General features: G+C 46.6%; 1 protein-coding gene across 1 annotated transcript in view; it reads right to left on the bottom strand.

The window, feature by feature from the left end:
* Positions 1-15,517, bottom strand: part of Nlg3 (Neuroligin 3) — a 192,695-nt gene that overhangs the window by 13,307 nt on the left and 163,871 nt on the right. The window contains exons 3-5 of the mRNA XM_076826414.1: positions 11,869-12,066; positions 3,022-3,137; positions 245-477 (exon numbers count right to left, since the gene is read on the bottom strand). Coding sequence (XP_076682529.1) covers positions 245-477; positions 3,022-3,137; positions 11,869-12,066 — 547 coding nt within the window. The remainder of the gene's footprint in view (positions 1-244; positions 478-3,021; positions 3,138-11,868; positions 12,067-15,517) is intronic.

The following is a 15,517-nucleotide window of genomic DNA, read 5'->3' as shown; positions in this document are numbered from 1 at the left end:
ACGGATTTATTTCTATTCCACCCCTCGCTAATTTCCCTGTTTGACTCGCGGAGCATACTTGCGCAGTGTACTCGGAACTCCGGTTTCTTGGCACACGAGGAAAGGGGTAGCTGCGCGGTGGCGAAGTTTGCCAGTCTATTTCTGTTGGTTCTCGATGAAACGGAACGGGTAGGAACGGGATGGACCGGCGGCGATCGAGGGAAAATACGAGAGCGGAAATGGAGAAAGAGCAGGGCGGAAATACCTCGAGAGTTTGGCTATGACGTCCTTCCGCAGCAAAATATTATTCAGCGTATTGATCGTGTCCACCTGCAGGGTGAAGTCTTGATCCTCTGGATCACCAGGGTCAATCACGACCCCGTCGATGCTGGGGCCGAATGCGGGGGCGAATTCCAAGCCCTTAACAGGCACCGCCACCAGGGCCTGCAGTGGCACTTCCCTCAGGCATCTCAGCAATGCCTGAGGATCACTTGCGGCCTGCACAAACAGAACACGTTAGTTTACCTGCGCGTACCTCGTACCTTTGTCAAAATTCGTCGATACATTCGAAGCTCCCTCCATTTTCCACCCCATTCGTCTCACTCAGGACCAACAGCTGACTAACCGGAAATATCGAAACGGAAAGGGCAACGCATCAGGAACGAGGGGCGGGGGGGAGGAAAAATAGTAGAGACTAGGTACAGTCTAATTTTACGGTTTTGCTTGCACGGGAACTGGTCCAAAAGCTGCAGGCGAGAAAAAACCAATCTCGCGCTCCGATTCGATCCTCGAAAAATTCCCCAGCGAAATTGTCGCTCCCTTCCATCCCCCGGCGTGCCCTCCCCTCTTCCCCCCCCCCCCGGCCCGTGGATCGCAAATTGGAAACTCTTCCGCGGAATCGGTGTTTCCGGCCGGCACTCAGCCATATTAGGCCGCCGATTAAATTCGTCAAGCGAACGAATCGGCATGCTCGTGGCCGGCAGCATCCTGCCCGATGATTCTGCACTCCCAGTGTTCCCTCTGCACCGATTTCCTCGACGCGGACGCAGCATTAGTGAACCGACGTTTGATTGCGGCCGGCCTCCGTCTACGACCAGCAGCATTTCCAAAGGCGATTACTGGCCGGACGTTGAAGCAATTCATTTGCGTGCAGCGAAATTAAAGTCAATCGGTTCACCGGCACCCGTCCGTTCAACGTCGGCCACGCTCCACCTCGTGCGGCTCCTGTTTACCGGGGGCTACGTTAATCCCTTTCCGAAGAGCGGTGTTATCTGGCTCGATTCCGTTTGAACAACAAGCGAGGAGCTGTTGTCACCGCAGAAAGTATTTTCACCTTCCCCTAAATCCTCGAAATCTGCCATTACCCGTCGATATTATAATTATTATTATTAAACGCCTTTATTGCACAACACAACAGAGAAACAACTAAAAGAAGGAAAACAAAGACAAGAGCAAAGGCGAAGCTCAGTCAGGGACTGCTTTTCAACTTAGCCTAAGACGACAACTTCACCTAGGCTTAAATTAATACAAGAAATTTGATAAAAGAAGAGGAGGCAAAACATACTGATCAGACCGTAGAGTGGGTTAAATGGCATTGTAACGGATGAAGAAGCAGAAAGGATTTAAAAGAACATCTGAAAGAGGAGAGAGTAGGAAGTGCGCGGATTTCGGAAGGAAGAGAATTATAATAATGGGGTACGACGTAGGAGAAGGAAGCACGAAGGTAGTTTGTACGACGACAAGGGATATCTTCTAAACCCCGTGGCGAAATTAATTTCGCTGTTTTTTCCGGGACGCGTTCGATCAATTCGTAACCGGCAACGAGTATCGGCCGGCATAACATAATCCCATCCCCGTTCTTTTTCCATCTCGTTCGAAGCCACTTTTTTATCCCTCGCTCGGGGGAAGCGACGAGAGGGTGGCTCGAGGGTGGCCGGGGAAAAATCGGCGCCGGTTATCCCGTTTCCGCGTTTAATCGTTAGTTTCAATCGGCTGCAAATCGAGGGTCTGTTTAGGCCTGTGTACGTAGAATGTGTTTCCTGTTGTGAGCATTCGAGCCGCATCGATATTGCCTCTCGACGAAATCTGCATCTCGATACTCTTGAGCCACGTATCCCGCGATATCGATACGCTTCAGTTCGATTACGAAAATTGCTTACTATTCTTTAAAGCTTCCCCCGCGCTTTATACCACTGTCAATTCAGTTCTCCAAGCCGTGGCCAGTAGTATTGGCCAGTGATACGTCAGACGCGCTTGTCCGCCCAGCAACGTCCTCGATCTACTTGCCACTGTTTTTACCTCGTTAGTCGCTGGCAATCTTTACCAAGCGTTTATCAACCCGCGCAACTTTTCATTCGAAAGCTTATCAAGATTGATGTCCAGAGAGAAGCAGCGCTGCTTATGCTCGAGCTTCTACTCGCCGGAGGATCCCCGTGTCGACCACAAGCAATTTAACGAAACAGCGAGTCGACAGTGTCGAAACGTTTACGCTGTAGCGCTCCGCGGCTGGATATAAATTAAACTATCAAATTATACCGGTGGAAACGGTGTTTTTACGTCCGTTAGTTACGCACTACCAATTATATTAACGATGCGTTTCAATTAAGCTAATATGCGCTCTGGACATCGCGCGACTCCCCCGCCGGGAGTTGTCGCGTTTCAACGCGAGTAATGCGCGCTACGAAAATATCCTCTCGTCGAATAGAATTAAACTGCAAGCGATACGGGAACGAAAATAGCGCCTGGCATTCGACGTTTTGACGTTCCCGTGCTTTCGGGGTAATCTGTTTCCTATATTTCACGTCGCGCGCCAGGTTCCAGCCCGCTTTTTCCGTCGAGTTCCCTTTAATGCAGTTCCACGACCTTTTGCCTACTCGGCTATCCGACGTTCATGGGATTTCTGGATCCTTGCGAAATATGTCCACGTACCGAGATATCGGACAAATTGTTTGCGTTCGAGGGAAAGCCGTCCAATGGATTATTCGCTTCGTAGTTGTCACCGAGCCGCAGACCTTAATGTAATGCACTCCAGGCGGTACTCACCCACGAGCAATTTAGATGTTTGGCAACTTGCAAAGCGTAATTTGCGGCTCCTCTCACCAGCGCCCACGGGGAAAGCGCGCTGCCAGACATTAGAACGCTGCGATGGAACAGCAATCCTGCAACATTAAGAAACCAATAACTCCTGTCGCACCTGCGAATTTTAGAGGAGCAGCCTGTCAACCTAGGATTCACTTTCAACCGCCCGACGAATCTGCCCTAGAAACAAACACGACGAGGGATGAAATAAATCTCCGAGGCAGCAAAGTGCACCCACTTCGGTCTCCGCTGGGTCATTATCGTGGAAAAATCAAATACGCGAGCCAACATAGATTTCATCGGGAGCTGGGGGTAGCTGGTGGTAACGCAAATTCATTCGCCTGCTTGGCATGGAGGTGGCATAGGTCGCAGTTCCAGAACAGAATTCTAAATGGTACGGGAATTTGTAACTGTCTTCGCCTTGGCTCCCATTGCCAATAGCGTCTACTCTATTTTCGGGATCGCGAATTGATAGGGGCACGAATGTTCGAAGAGCTTCGGAAGCGTGTTTCGATCGAGACGTCAATCGCTTTATTTGAAATCTCTTGGTTTGGAGTTACCGACGCAAGCACCTTCGATAAAAAAGTGTACGCACGCTACTTTTCACTAACGTGGCGTCTAGGGCTTGATATACATCAGCCAGAATTCCATTCTGAGTCACTTAAATCTTAGGAGTCGTTAATCTTCGTATTGGGAAGACAGACTTCATTGGCGGCGAGTAATCCTATCGCAACGGTTGACGAAGATACATCATTATCTGAGTGAAAGCCAGCTTCGATAGCGGTGTGTTTTGAGAACGGATTTTCTCCATGGCTCTCTCCTGAAGGAACTTCGATACACGGCGCGGAGTGTGTATTTCCAGTCCCGTGGCTATCGCGATCTTGGCTGGCTTCGTTGGTGGATCGAGATAGCGCTGTTTCCTAGCCTCAGACAAAAGGGACTTGCAGCGTTTTCCCCGGTTACTTGTTTAATCGGAAACGTGGGAGTCGTTAATCTTCATATTGGGAGCCGAAGGTTTCGCCCTCGGAGATTTCGCCGCGAAGATACTTCCGCTTTGGTAAACACGAAGGCGTAATTGTTTAAGTTTAAAGTCGTAACGGCGGTGTTACGAGTTGCTAAATAAACCAATAACTTTACGAACTTTAATGTGCCGCGAACCTATTTCAACAGCTTTATCGCGACGAACATTGTCGACATGTAGTCGAAAATCTCACACGAGCATGATACTTACCGCTTCTCGGGCTACATCGACCCATTAGCTTTATTTATGTGCCAACGATGTCCACGTTCCGGCTGTTTAAATCACGCCCCTTTCCTCTATCAGAACCTGTCGCTCAAGGGACAGACGACGAGCAACGCTTTCCCTTCGCTGATGCACATTTCTCCAATTTGCATAATCTTTATGACAACATTATACCAGAGCTTTGGCACAAATAACGGAGGAAATTAATTTCTGCGACAGTCGACGTATCGATTGCTACCCTTCAGCGGCTGCAAGTAATTGCTTTCAACCAGCGCTCGCGTCAGTTTTCTTTTCATTTACTGTTGAATTTCAAAAGATGCGAACGCATTTGTAAGCGTCCCGGGGAACTAGCCTCGACAGCTTTCATTTAATCGTCCTGCCGAAGATTCTGTCCGGGTAATACGCGTCAAGACACTGTTATTCACCGTGGCTGGCTGCTCAATATCCAGTCATGGGAAAATTAACCTGTCAGCTCACCCATTAATATGCATATGTCCCGGTGGGTAGCAGCCACGATGGCGTACTGCAACATCCGTCACTAAAGACTTGCCCACACTTTAGGGCCTATACCAATTAAGTTGCATCTGCATAATAACAGCGGTGACTTAAAGATTTCAGCACTTTCGAGCTGTAAAAACAAGGCGGTGTCTGATAACTGATTGACTCGTACTACTTACTCGACAGGCCCCCACGCAGAATTTCGTTAATTTCGTTGCGTTAACTTAATCGATTAATTGCGGAAACTTAATTACTAAATGAATTTTTGTAGAATAATATATGCCTTTCAATTACGCATTCCGGATTTAATTTTGCGGGGTGCCCAGTCGAAGGGATGGAAATATTTTTAATGCGAATTCGATAAAATTCGTTAGGTGATTAGAATAATTTATTTGAACACGTAAAATCCAGAGTATGTTGATCTTTTTTTCCCTTTTTCTTTGGGGGGTGCCAGAGCCCAGGGGCGGATTTTGGTATAGGCTAACTAGGCTGCAGGCTAGGGAGGCAAATTTTGGGGAGTGACAAATCTTGGGAAGTGGCAAATTCTGGGGAGCGATAAATTTTGAGGAGCATTAAATTTTGTGGAGCATCAAATTTTTGAGAGTGACAAATTTTGAGAGGTGGCAATTTTTGGGGAGCGGTAAATTTTGAGCGAATGAAATTGGAAAAGCTTCAAACACAGAGGCTTGAGATAACGTTAAAAACAATTCACTTTTTTCACGTAGCGAATTCGCAATAATTCATACGTAAGTTGTCATATTGAATTAATTTTGAAATTGTCTCGACTGTTTTGAATTAAAATATTTGATGATATTTCGCGAAAAAGACGGCAGACGTTTATTAGCTTAGGGGCGCCAAATCTTCAAATCCACCCTTGCCAGGGCCCTTTTCTTTCAAGGCTAAAATTACTCTAAGTCTTGTTGCTATACTTCCCTTCTGTAGTCTGCATAGTGATCAGTTCTTTTCTTTGGATTTCTACAATTTATGAGGCACGATTATTCAAAATGGAAGTCAGAGTACGTCAGAACTACTTAGCTACCACGTCACGCGTTATCTTGCTAATCAGCACGACACGGGAAACTGTGGGCGAGTGTAAGTGCAGGCGATGCGATGCGTAGTACATAGCATACAGAAATAACGCCTCTGAATAAAAGCTATCAACAGTTATAATGCTGCCTTCGTTTCTAGAGAAGGTGACGATGTTCCACCGCTGCGACTTGAAATCTCAAAGAAAAGGAAAAGAAAGGAGAAGTAGGGGCTTGCGAGGGAGAGAATAGAGTAGAATTCTAGATTCGTTGGTAATATTTATAAGTTGCAAGCGGCTTACCGTTCTCTCCTCCCGGAGCATTCGCTGGAATGTTTATGCGGTCGATATTTAAATTAACGGGGCAGCCGAACAAGTTTTTCCTCTTTGCCCGCAGTTATAAATACAATCTCCAGCGTGAATATTCGCGGTTTCGTGGCGCATTAAGCGTTCGTTTCGCATTACACTTTCCATTTTCCAACGTAACTGTGAGAAGGAATCGTCTGGGAAAGCCAGCAAGAAAACGACTTTCCACGGGTTACGCTTCCCATGGATTCCGTTTTCCATAGTATGATGGTTACTCGAGGAATGAATAAGCATCGTGGGGCGAGTGATGTAAAAAGATTATACGTACACCACGGCTCTCACAGACAAATCCCCACGTCGCACAGTGGGTTAAACCATGCTTCGAAGACGAGAAAAGTAAAAGAAGAGGTATTCGTATATTACTTTGGAATATTTAGTAGGACTGTATATATCTTAAAGTACTGGAAATTTAGTAGACTTACCAAACAGTTACACAAGAATAGAGTACCAACAGAAGATGATTCTTGTAGTTATAGATAGCAATAAAATAAAAATAAAGTTAAAACTATTTTTTGTAAATAAACAAAATTACAACTTTATATTTTTATTTTTCGTCCTCCGAATATCGTGTATATATCTATCATTCAAATACATTTCATCGCTTTTAATCAATAACAGTGCTAGAGACCTAATAAATTTGTTTTCCCGCTCGTAGCATGGTTTAGCTCACTGTGCGTCGCGGTGGGTGTACAGTTCAATCTGTTCATGCGCTACTGATCGCGATAAGTAGAGTTTCCAAAACGAGGAATCGTCGATAGTATCGCGCCATTCATTAAGGGCCTTAAAGACTGGAAACTGTGACAATCGATGCGCAGGGTGCATGCGACGTTTCGCGCGTTGCATACGCGTATGCAGCTGGAGTTGCATAGATAGGTATGCATTCGGTGCTGCGCTGGCAACTATACGTCATTCCGCAGTACGGTAATGGGCAGCCGAACGTTATAGAGCAATATCGATCCGCCGTTTCCTCCACATCTTCCATCCTCTCGCCTTTTCCTGTTTAAAAGTGCCCGCGGGGCATCGCGATAGAAGCTCAAACTTTTTCCAACAATCGCCTTTCCTCTCTCCTCGTCGTTAACTCGATGCTGGTTTGTACCTCGTCCTCTATCTTTTCCTCTATTTACCACCGCTCTCTACCCTCACCCTTGTCTCCCTTAGCACACCCCTTCCTCCGTTTCGCTCGCCTCACCCTCGCGTTCCCCGCCCGAATAACAGGGGAGCCATGTCTCGGTTTTCAGAGGTTCTTCCACTGGGTAAGCTCGTGTAGCTTAATGCTCCTAAGTGTTCCGCTTTCGTTAGGATCCCTACTAAAATGCCGAATGGATCGTCCCGATATCGCAAGCTCGATCCGGATAATTGTTCTCGGCAACGTGAATACGGGGTGCCGCGCTAAGTAGTCGCGGAGAATTGCCGTGGCGAAAGGTTAATCGGGGGAAGCGAAACTGGGCTGATTACATCGATTCCTCGGGCCTTCATGTTTTATTGAATACGCTCGTTGGCCGCGGCGCGAGTGCTCTCCTCTCGAGCCACCACTCGACCAAGAAAGAAATCGTTTGGTCGGTGACGACGCGAGGACTCCTTTCACGGTCAGAATCGTGCCGCGGAATGACCTCGTTAGGGGAGCGATTTGATCCGCGCCTTTGCCACAGGCGGGCAGGGATGACGGGCTTCAGCATCCGCGGTTTCTTTCTCTGCTCGTGTGTCCCCTTTCTTCGCGGAAGAGTCGAGTAGCTGCCTCAGGGTGGAGGCTCTGAAATGCTTTAGACTTTAGAGTTTAGAGTTTCTACGGTCCTAGGTAGCCAGACGTATCTGTAACTCCGTACCGATGTCGATAGTCCTTCGCGGAGTTGGGCTGATTCTTCAGCGTCGGGGAATACCGGGAAAGTTGCCCGAAGTGTACAGAGACAGATGAGTGCGGACAGGCAAATTCGCGATTCGCTTGGGTTTCGAAGGGATTCGAGTTCCAAGCAAGCTGCTAATACGTGTAGGGTAAACTCGGGTAAGTTCGTGATAGTTTTAGAATTTGTCTATTAACTGCTAATATTCACGTGTTCTCAAAGTGAGTCTACGATATAATGATAGGTCAGACATCACATAAACATATAATAGGTTAGCAGAAATTTACTAAGTATATTTAATTGAAAATCCTCGTCCTTCGAACCTTTTCCAATGAGAATAGTTTCTCAATATAGGTAAAGGCAGTTTGGGGAGCTGAAGCACACCAGGAATGGCGAGGGAGCGGGAGCGGGCAAGGGTGGTTCCTTTTACCAGATCGCAAGTGATACCGGTCCTGTGCGGCTCGCCACATGATAAAGAGTTCCTAACCGCGAGCATTATCCATTCGGGTCAACCGTCCCGCGTAGATTAAATTCGATGGATTAGATCCCATCAGCGAACAGACCGCTGAAGGGAGCCGAGGGGTGCGGGATGTGATTTCAAACAGTCGCTCGAGCAACGCTCGCGTCTCGCGCAGGCATTTTAGTAATTGCGATCGAATGCCTCGGATACTTTCGTGAATGTAAGTTTCGGCAAGAGCTCTTGATAAATTCGGCGGGCCCAGAGCTTCACCAAGATTAACTGCTGCGGATTTATACGACACTTCGCCGAGTCCTGACGTCGATTCAGGTATTTAATTGTGTTTCGGAATCTCCCCAGAACTTGGGGCATGCCTCACGGGTATTCCCTGGAACCATGTCACGGGAACTGGCGATCCCGGGGCACCCGAGCTGCCTCATCAGTGCAAAAATTTTCTCACGAGCTGTAGAAAAGCGCTAAGACTTCCTTAAGCGGGTATTCTCGTATAAAAGGTCAATTTTTTGCCTTTCCTTAGGAGCGATGCGCAAAAAAACTACACAGTTTTCACCGATGAGCATTATCCACACGTATTTATTAACATTTCACTTAGTTGTAAAAAAATTTCAGCCATCTATAATAACACTAGCTTACAGCCATTTTGCGCAGCAGACGCCACTATTTTTTTTCTTATGCAAAATGGCCCGCTGATTTCGAAAATAAGGTCCAAACAATTTTCTATGGATACGTTTTCGAGATATCTACAGGTGAACTTTTTACCTGCCTGCCAAAAAGGTAGTTCCACTTAATTGCGAATATCTCGTGTTGCGAATGTCCGATTTGGTCGCAAAGTATATCAAATTAAAGATAATTGAATCGCCAACAAATGTACCTGACAAAGTTTTCAAATCGGTTCAGTAGTTCGGGCGAAATCGATGGAAATATGTGAAAAAAGTCATTTTTCTCGACCGAAGTTGAGATCGACAATTCATTTCATCATCTGGGAAAAATCGAAATAGCAACAATGGGTCCAGTTTCACATTTTTTACTACGAGTCTGCACTTTAACGAAGAAAACAAGCTGCTACTGAAGAAAATCTATGGATAAATACCGAAGCTAGAGACAATTGTGTGAAAACACTAAAATTTCAATTTTATTCTGTTATTTCAATTTTAATTCATTTCGTACATTTATCCAAGTATTTTGTTAACACGTGTGTGCTTGCCAGAGAAACCAGGATAATTTCTAAGAGTGACCGGCGTAAAAATGTTAACGAATCCGAGAAAGGTTTAAATGTTGCTGGTCGCGTTTCTAGTTAGTTGTGGCTGTGTCTGAGTTTGCGAAAAAAGGACGACACCTCGCGCGACGAGTAGCGGGCAAGTTTAATCGCCCGACGTGTCACACGTGCCAGAAAAGTCGCGTTCGTCGTCAGGCAGAGCAACGTCGAGAGATATTACGAGGGGAAGACTCGTCTAATGAGACCGCGGCTGGCAAATGCCACGCAATACCGCCATTTCTGTGATAAAATGCGTCGCGTAATTTGCGCCGTTGCGGTGTAACGAGGGGGTCGTTTATACGCGCATTAAATCCCCTAGAAATTAGCTGATCTAATCCCCATCGGCAGCTTCTAGCTGTAGCAAATTATCGTTCAGCGGAGCCGACGATAAGTCGGAACTCTCGGGCACACTACTTCGCCGTTTTTCCTCGGCCCGAAGGTCGATCTGTCTTCTATGCACCGAAACACCCCCGACCAGCTTCCGCTCACGCGACCGTTACGAAGGAAAGGCTTGAGAAACGATTTTCAGCAAGGTTTGGTTATTAATTCTACCTCGCGATACGCCTGCGTCGAGTTTTAAAGGAATTTATGCACATTGCGATAACACATCGTTACGCGAGATTCAGGGCTCTAGGGTGAATGGAACGGGGGGTGTGAGTAGAATAACTCAAAAGTGTACTCGAGTGTCTGATAGAAGAAATCACAATCGCGGGTTAGACCCTATTCTTGCGACGGATATAGTGTAAACTGTACAATGATCGGCACCCTAAGCGGAAATCCCAATTGGATGACTATATTTTTTTGTGAAGTTTTTATATGGTCTCAATTTTCAGTTATTATCAATGATCATGGATTTATCATTGAAATAAAACATCTTGAGTACCTATTAAGTCTTTCAATTTAAAAATATTCAATGAAAAACAAAAATAAGCATAAAAGTACAATCATTGGCACCCTAAAATTTGAGGTTATATAGAAAAACATATGTAGTTAAAAAAAAAAGTTTAAAGTGTGTAAACAGATTATTTCATTCGGTATTAAATACCTACAATACTTAATAAATCTGCATTTCAATCCATTATTTAGTTATAAAGCGACAAAATATATTTACCTACCCCTCATCGAAATTTTAAGAAAACGCCTAAAACTCAGCCCTTTGTCCCACTTTGTGGTGTTGCCAGATGTAAAATGTGTAGTTCAACTACTGGGCTTTGCAGTGTTGTAGTGAAAGAAAAATAAGAAATTGTAAACAAGTACTTTCTAAGCTTGTGCTTCATAATATTTGGCTTTTTAATCAGCATTAGTGCAGTTTACCCTTAAATAGTCCCCATCTCGTGACGTTGCCATTTCTGTGAAGATACCTGTCCGGACATAGCGGAAAATGTCCATGACCTACAGTTTATTTCTGTCTAGACAGACTGGCGAACGCCAAAAGAGAACCCTTTACAATTTTTATCGATGGACCTCTTTGTAGACGAATTCAAGCAAGATAACTCGCGTTCGAAACGTCTACTGGAAGCCGACGACAGTTTTTGCGGCTCGCCATCGTCCAGTGTCCCAACCCCGTCCCCGCCCCCTCCTCCCTCGTTTACATCTAACGCTTTAATCTCGAATATTCCGTCAGTTATTTCTAGACGCGGCTGTTAAGAGGGTTAGCGTGACCCGACGTTAATTATTCCGAGGGTCGGCGCACGACAGAAATAAAATACACAGCGTCCTGTCCCCGACACGCTCCAAGGGGGTGAATTACCTGTAACTCGATTAAAGAGAGGCTGCCTCTCTCTCTAATGGCCAGAGAAATTCTTTTGATCTCTCGTACCGCATCGAATTCCCCGTGTATACTTGCTTTGGTACCGCCGAGACTTGGTGCTTCCGACACCTTTTAGTATTGAAATAAACCCCTTTGACGCGGGTCGCGAGTACTATCCCATCTCCATCAGAGAGGGAGACAGATAGATAGAGAGAGAAAGAGAGAGAGAGAGAGAGAGAGAGAGAGAGAGAGTGTAATCCGTAATCTCGATTCAACGCCACCATTCAATTCTTCCATTTCTATTATAATTCCCGCCTCGTCCCGAACGATCCCCGAAGTTCGGCGCGATTTAAAGGACTCACCGTCGGGCACCGCGTGGCTCGTCATCAGGAAGTTGACGCAGGCAGCACCAGTCCCGTGGCCGATCAACGTCACGTTCGCCGGATCGCCACCGAAGTAGCCGATGTTCTCCTGCACCCAGTGCAGCGCTGCGATCTGGTCCATCAACCCGTAATTCGCCGGCGACCGTAAGTGCGAATCCGTGTTAGCATTTAGAAAGCCTGTAATCAAAACAAGCCCGCTTATGGTCGCTGCGGCCGTCTCTGCTATCGTTGCGAGCCTGTAACTGCCCCGAAATTACCGAGGCCGTCGTAATCGGGATTAATTCGAATAGGCGGATCAGCAGCCGACGATGCGCCACGGATTACCGGCCGCGGCTGTAAATTATTCTTTACGAGCTTCTTCGGACGGATCGCCGGGGCGAATCGTCCGGGCAATTGTCCACGGTGTGTTATTTCCGCCCGTCAGGGTTCACCTCGATCGAGCGCGGGCACGCCCGATCTGCGCGATATCCCCCGGCTGCTACGCGATTCGAAAAATACCTTTGTTTCGGGGGAAAACAATGAATAAGGATGCCAGTCGAACGGACCTTCAGGACCAGCCACCGCGGAAAATTGAATAAAACATTATATGGAAACGTAGCAAATCGACTGCGCCTGACCTGGACCGTAATATGAATTCGTAGCGGCTCATCTGCTTCGGAAACACCTGGTAAATATGTACGTAAACGTGTGTAAGCGAATCCACGGAGCTCCCTCTGAAAAGGACGCTGGAGGAATAAGGAGTAGCTGCCGGCTTTTCCGGTTGCTGCTCTTCCGCCTGCCGTAAATACCCTGTTCCAATGGGCTGCATCGATTGATAGCGATACCTCGCGCGGTCGAACGATATGCAAAATAGAACACGTCGGGGAGCAGCGAATAAATCGTCCGATTATTTGACCGGCGAACGCGTCGGTCTGGATTCATTGTCGTTTAATTGCACCCGATGGGTTCCAGAATTTTTCAGAACCCTCCCTCGCCCACCCCCCTTTCTACGCTGTTTCGAAAATGGTTTTGCAAATATTAACGAACGCGTCATTGTCGTACCCGATGGATTGTTTCATGTCGCTCAAATAGTCGCTCGTAGAATGCAAACACAATGTTTTTCCCAGCTTCTCTGACTGTGTAAGCTGCACCGACACCCCCTCGAAATTCTGTCTATAGAAATTGCGAGCGGGTACAGTGATTATTTGTCCTGGATATACGAAAGCGGGAGTGAAGGATGCTCGCATCTTCTTTCCTCACCTTTTCTCGGGGATAAAACCGCCGATCGCAGTCGCGCTGAGGCGAGGCGTAGTCAAATTGTCAAACTGCATAAGAAAGGAATGGGAAGAATAAAACGAGCCGAGACCAGGCGTAGCGAGAGCCACTGTGAAATTTTTTTCCCTCGATTTTTCGTTTCGTGCAGATTCATAATGTTTTGGGATCTCAAAAATATATCTGCACAGTTTCAAAGTGGATCTCGAAAAATTCCGGGAGCTACGGAAGGTTTTGTAGATGGTAATAAAGATTTTTTGTAGAAAGTTACATTTCATTATAAAAGAATGCTTTGAAAGTAATTAACTGTTGTAAAATGTTGCGAATGCCTTGAAAGTAGTTTATTTTTAATCTAGTTTTTTGTGCATTTTTAAAAAAATCGTTTAACATAAAATTTTTTTTATATTTTTTTTTTAAAGCCTGTGATGTTACTAAACTTCATGCCAAAGACCAACTCTCAGTTTCAATTTGTTTCTTTGTAATTAATTGAAACAGAAATGCCTGATATTAGACTGGAACGATTGCCTAGTACCCTTAAGTCGAATGCGCGCTCTCGGCAAATAATTATAGAGTTTGGCTGAAAGGGCAACACGCGGGCCCTGATCTTGATAACTAAACAGTCCGCAACGTCCACAATCCCTAGGACACGGAGCGATATACTCGGCGACCTATTCGCGCTCCCGACGTTTCAACCCTCTGGCAATTGCTCGTTTGTGCGACGATAAACGGAACGATTTGTCGCTTGGAAATTCCTTTCAACCGTCTCCCGTTGTTCGGGGGCGCGCATTTTTCGACGAGTGTCGACGAGCTTTTCAAATTATCGATTTGGCAACGGTTCCGGTGAACAGACAGTGGAACGACGTTGACCCATTTTCGACGGCTAGGAAAGCCTCCCTTGTTAAGAGACTAACGCACGGAAGCATGTGTACAGAAGCTTCGAAATCCTCTTACCTCTAAAACTAGCGAATAACTCCATTGGAGAACGGATAAATAAATAAACAATCCGACGAACATACCAATCGACCAGCTGTGACTTTTCACCCTAGAAGGGCGCCTAATTCCTTTATTCATCATCGGGGGAGGGTGAACCGTGTCTCCTCGCATTTGCATGAAATTATCTTGTAAAAAGAACCCCGCTATCAATGCAACCTTTGGTCGAGGAGAAATGCGTCTATTCATCGTCGAGGAAATGTTAACAAATTGCTTGCCGTTGATCGGTCTCTCGTACATTGAACCCGTCACGCTTAATTTCGGCGCACTCCGGAATGATCGATGAAAACGAGGTTTATAGGAACGCTTACGTTCTAAACAATGCATGTTGAATATGCATGCGCGATTCTCAATTTCCCGGGGCAATATATCGCGCTGCAATTTTCTAGGCTTCCCGCTCATTTTGCATTATCGCTTGATTGATGATACTTTTAAACGTGTTACCGGACTCGCTTACGGGCTTGCATTTGAAAACTTTAGTTCATTCGATATTACCCTAAGAGGCTACCGGGCGGAATATCCCCTGTCGAGCAGCTAAAATGAAATATACCGTCCTCGCGCTGCTCTGAGACGGCCCCCGTTGTAGCCCGCGTGCCTTACGCGAAGCGGCGTAGGCACGTTGCGGGCCGTGACGTTGATGATTCGAATTTCGTCGATATCAGGCGAGAGAAGAGGGACGGAGCGCCAGGAACCGCCGGGAAAGGTGGTAGGATAGTTTACAGAGGGTGAACGGCAGGGGTAGACGACGCCGAGAAGGGGGAAAATCCGCGAAACTGGAATAGAAATAAACCACCACCGGTCATATCCCATTTGATATTCAACCTCCGGAGTATCTGTCGCGCTGCACTTCCGTGTCTCCTATTCTTCTCGTTACAATGGAACTGCTGAACGTTACTCGTTGATTTAAATTTTCCGGTACATGGGCGTGCATAGCCGCGGCTGGATATCGCGCCCACCCCCGTCCCAGCCCGGCCCACACCCCCTGCCATCCCTCCCCCCCCCCCCTCCACCGCGACCTTTCGTTCGACACAAAGCACCGCGTCACTTTTGCAGGCCCGAAGTGAAAACGAGAAAAATGAACGGCGAAAATTGCGGCCGCGAGAGGTACGTGCTTCCTGAAACCGAGCCCCTTCCGTTCCAACGAAGTAATGATGGAATCAAATTTCGATATTTTTCGAGCCACCAGGCCTTTACCCTTGGCCCATTCGTTCTGCCGTGCCGTTTTTTCTGTCCATCACACAGCTCTTTGGCGTTCCGATGGTTGATTTTGTTGGTCGGGGGACAAACGGCAGATAGGTTTCGATTGATCTTTTTTTCGGACGATACCTCGGCAGTTTAGAATGGTCAAATGTTTGGTCTTTGTTCGAACTTTAAACGACCGAGGGGA

This window comes from Andrena cerasifolii, chromosome 14 (assembly GCF_050908995.1).
Source record: "Andrena cerasifolii isolate SP2316 chromosome 14, iyAndCera1_principal, whole genome shotgun sequence".
NCBI classification, from domain to species: domain Eukaryota; kingdom Metazoa; phylum Arthropoda; class Insecta; order Hymenoptera; family Andrenidae; genus Andrena; species Andrena cerasifolii.
Note: the sequence above shows the minus strand (reverse complement) of the source record. Positions and strands in the feature narration are given on the sequence as shown.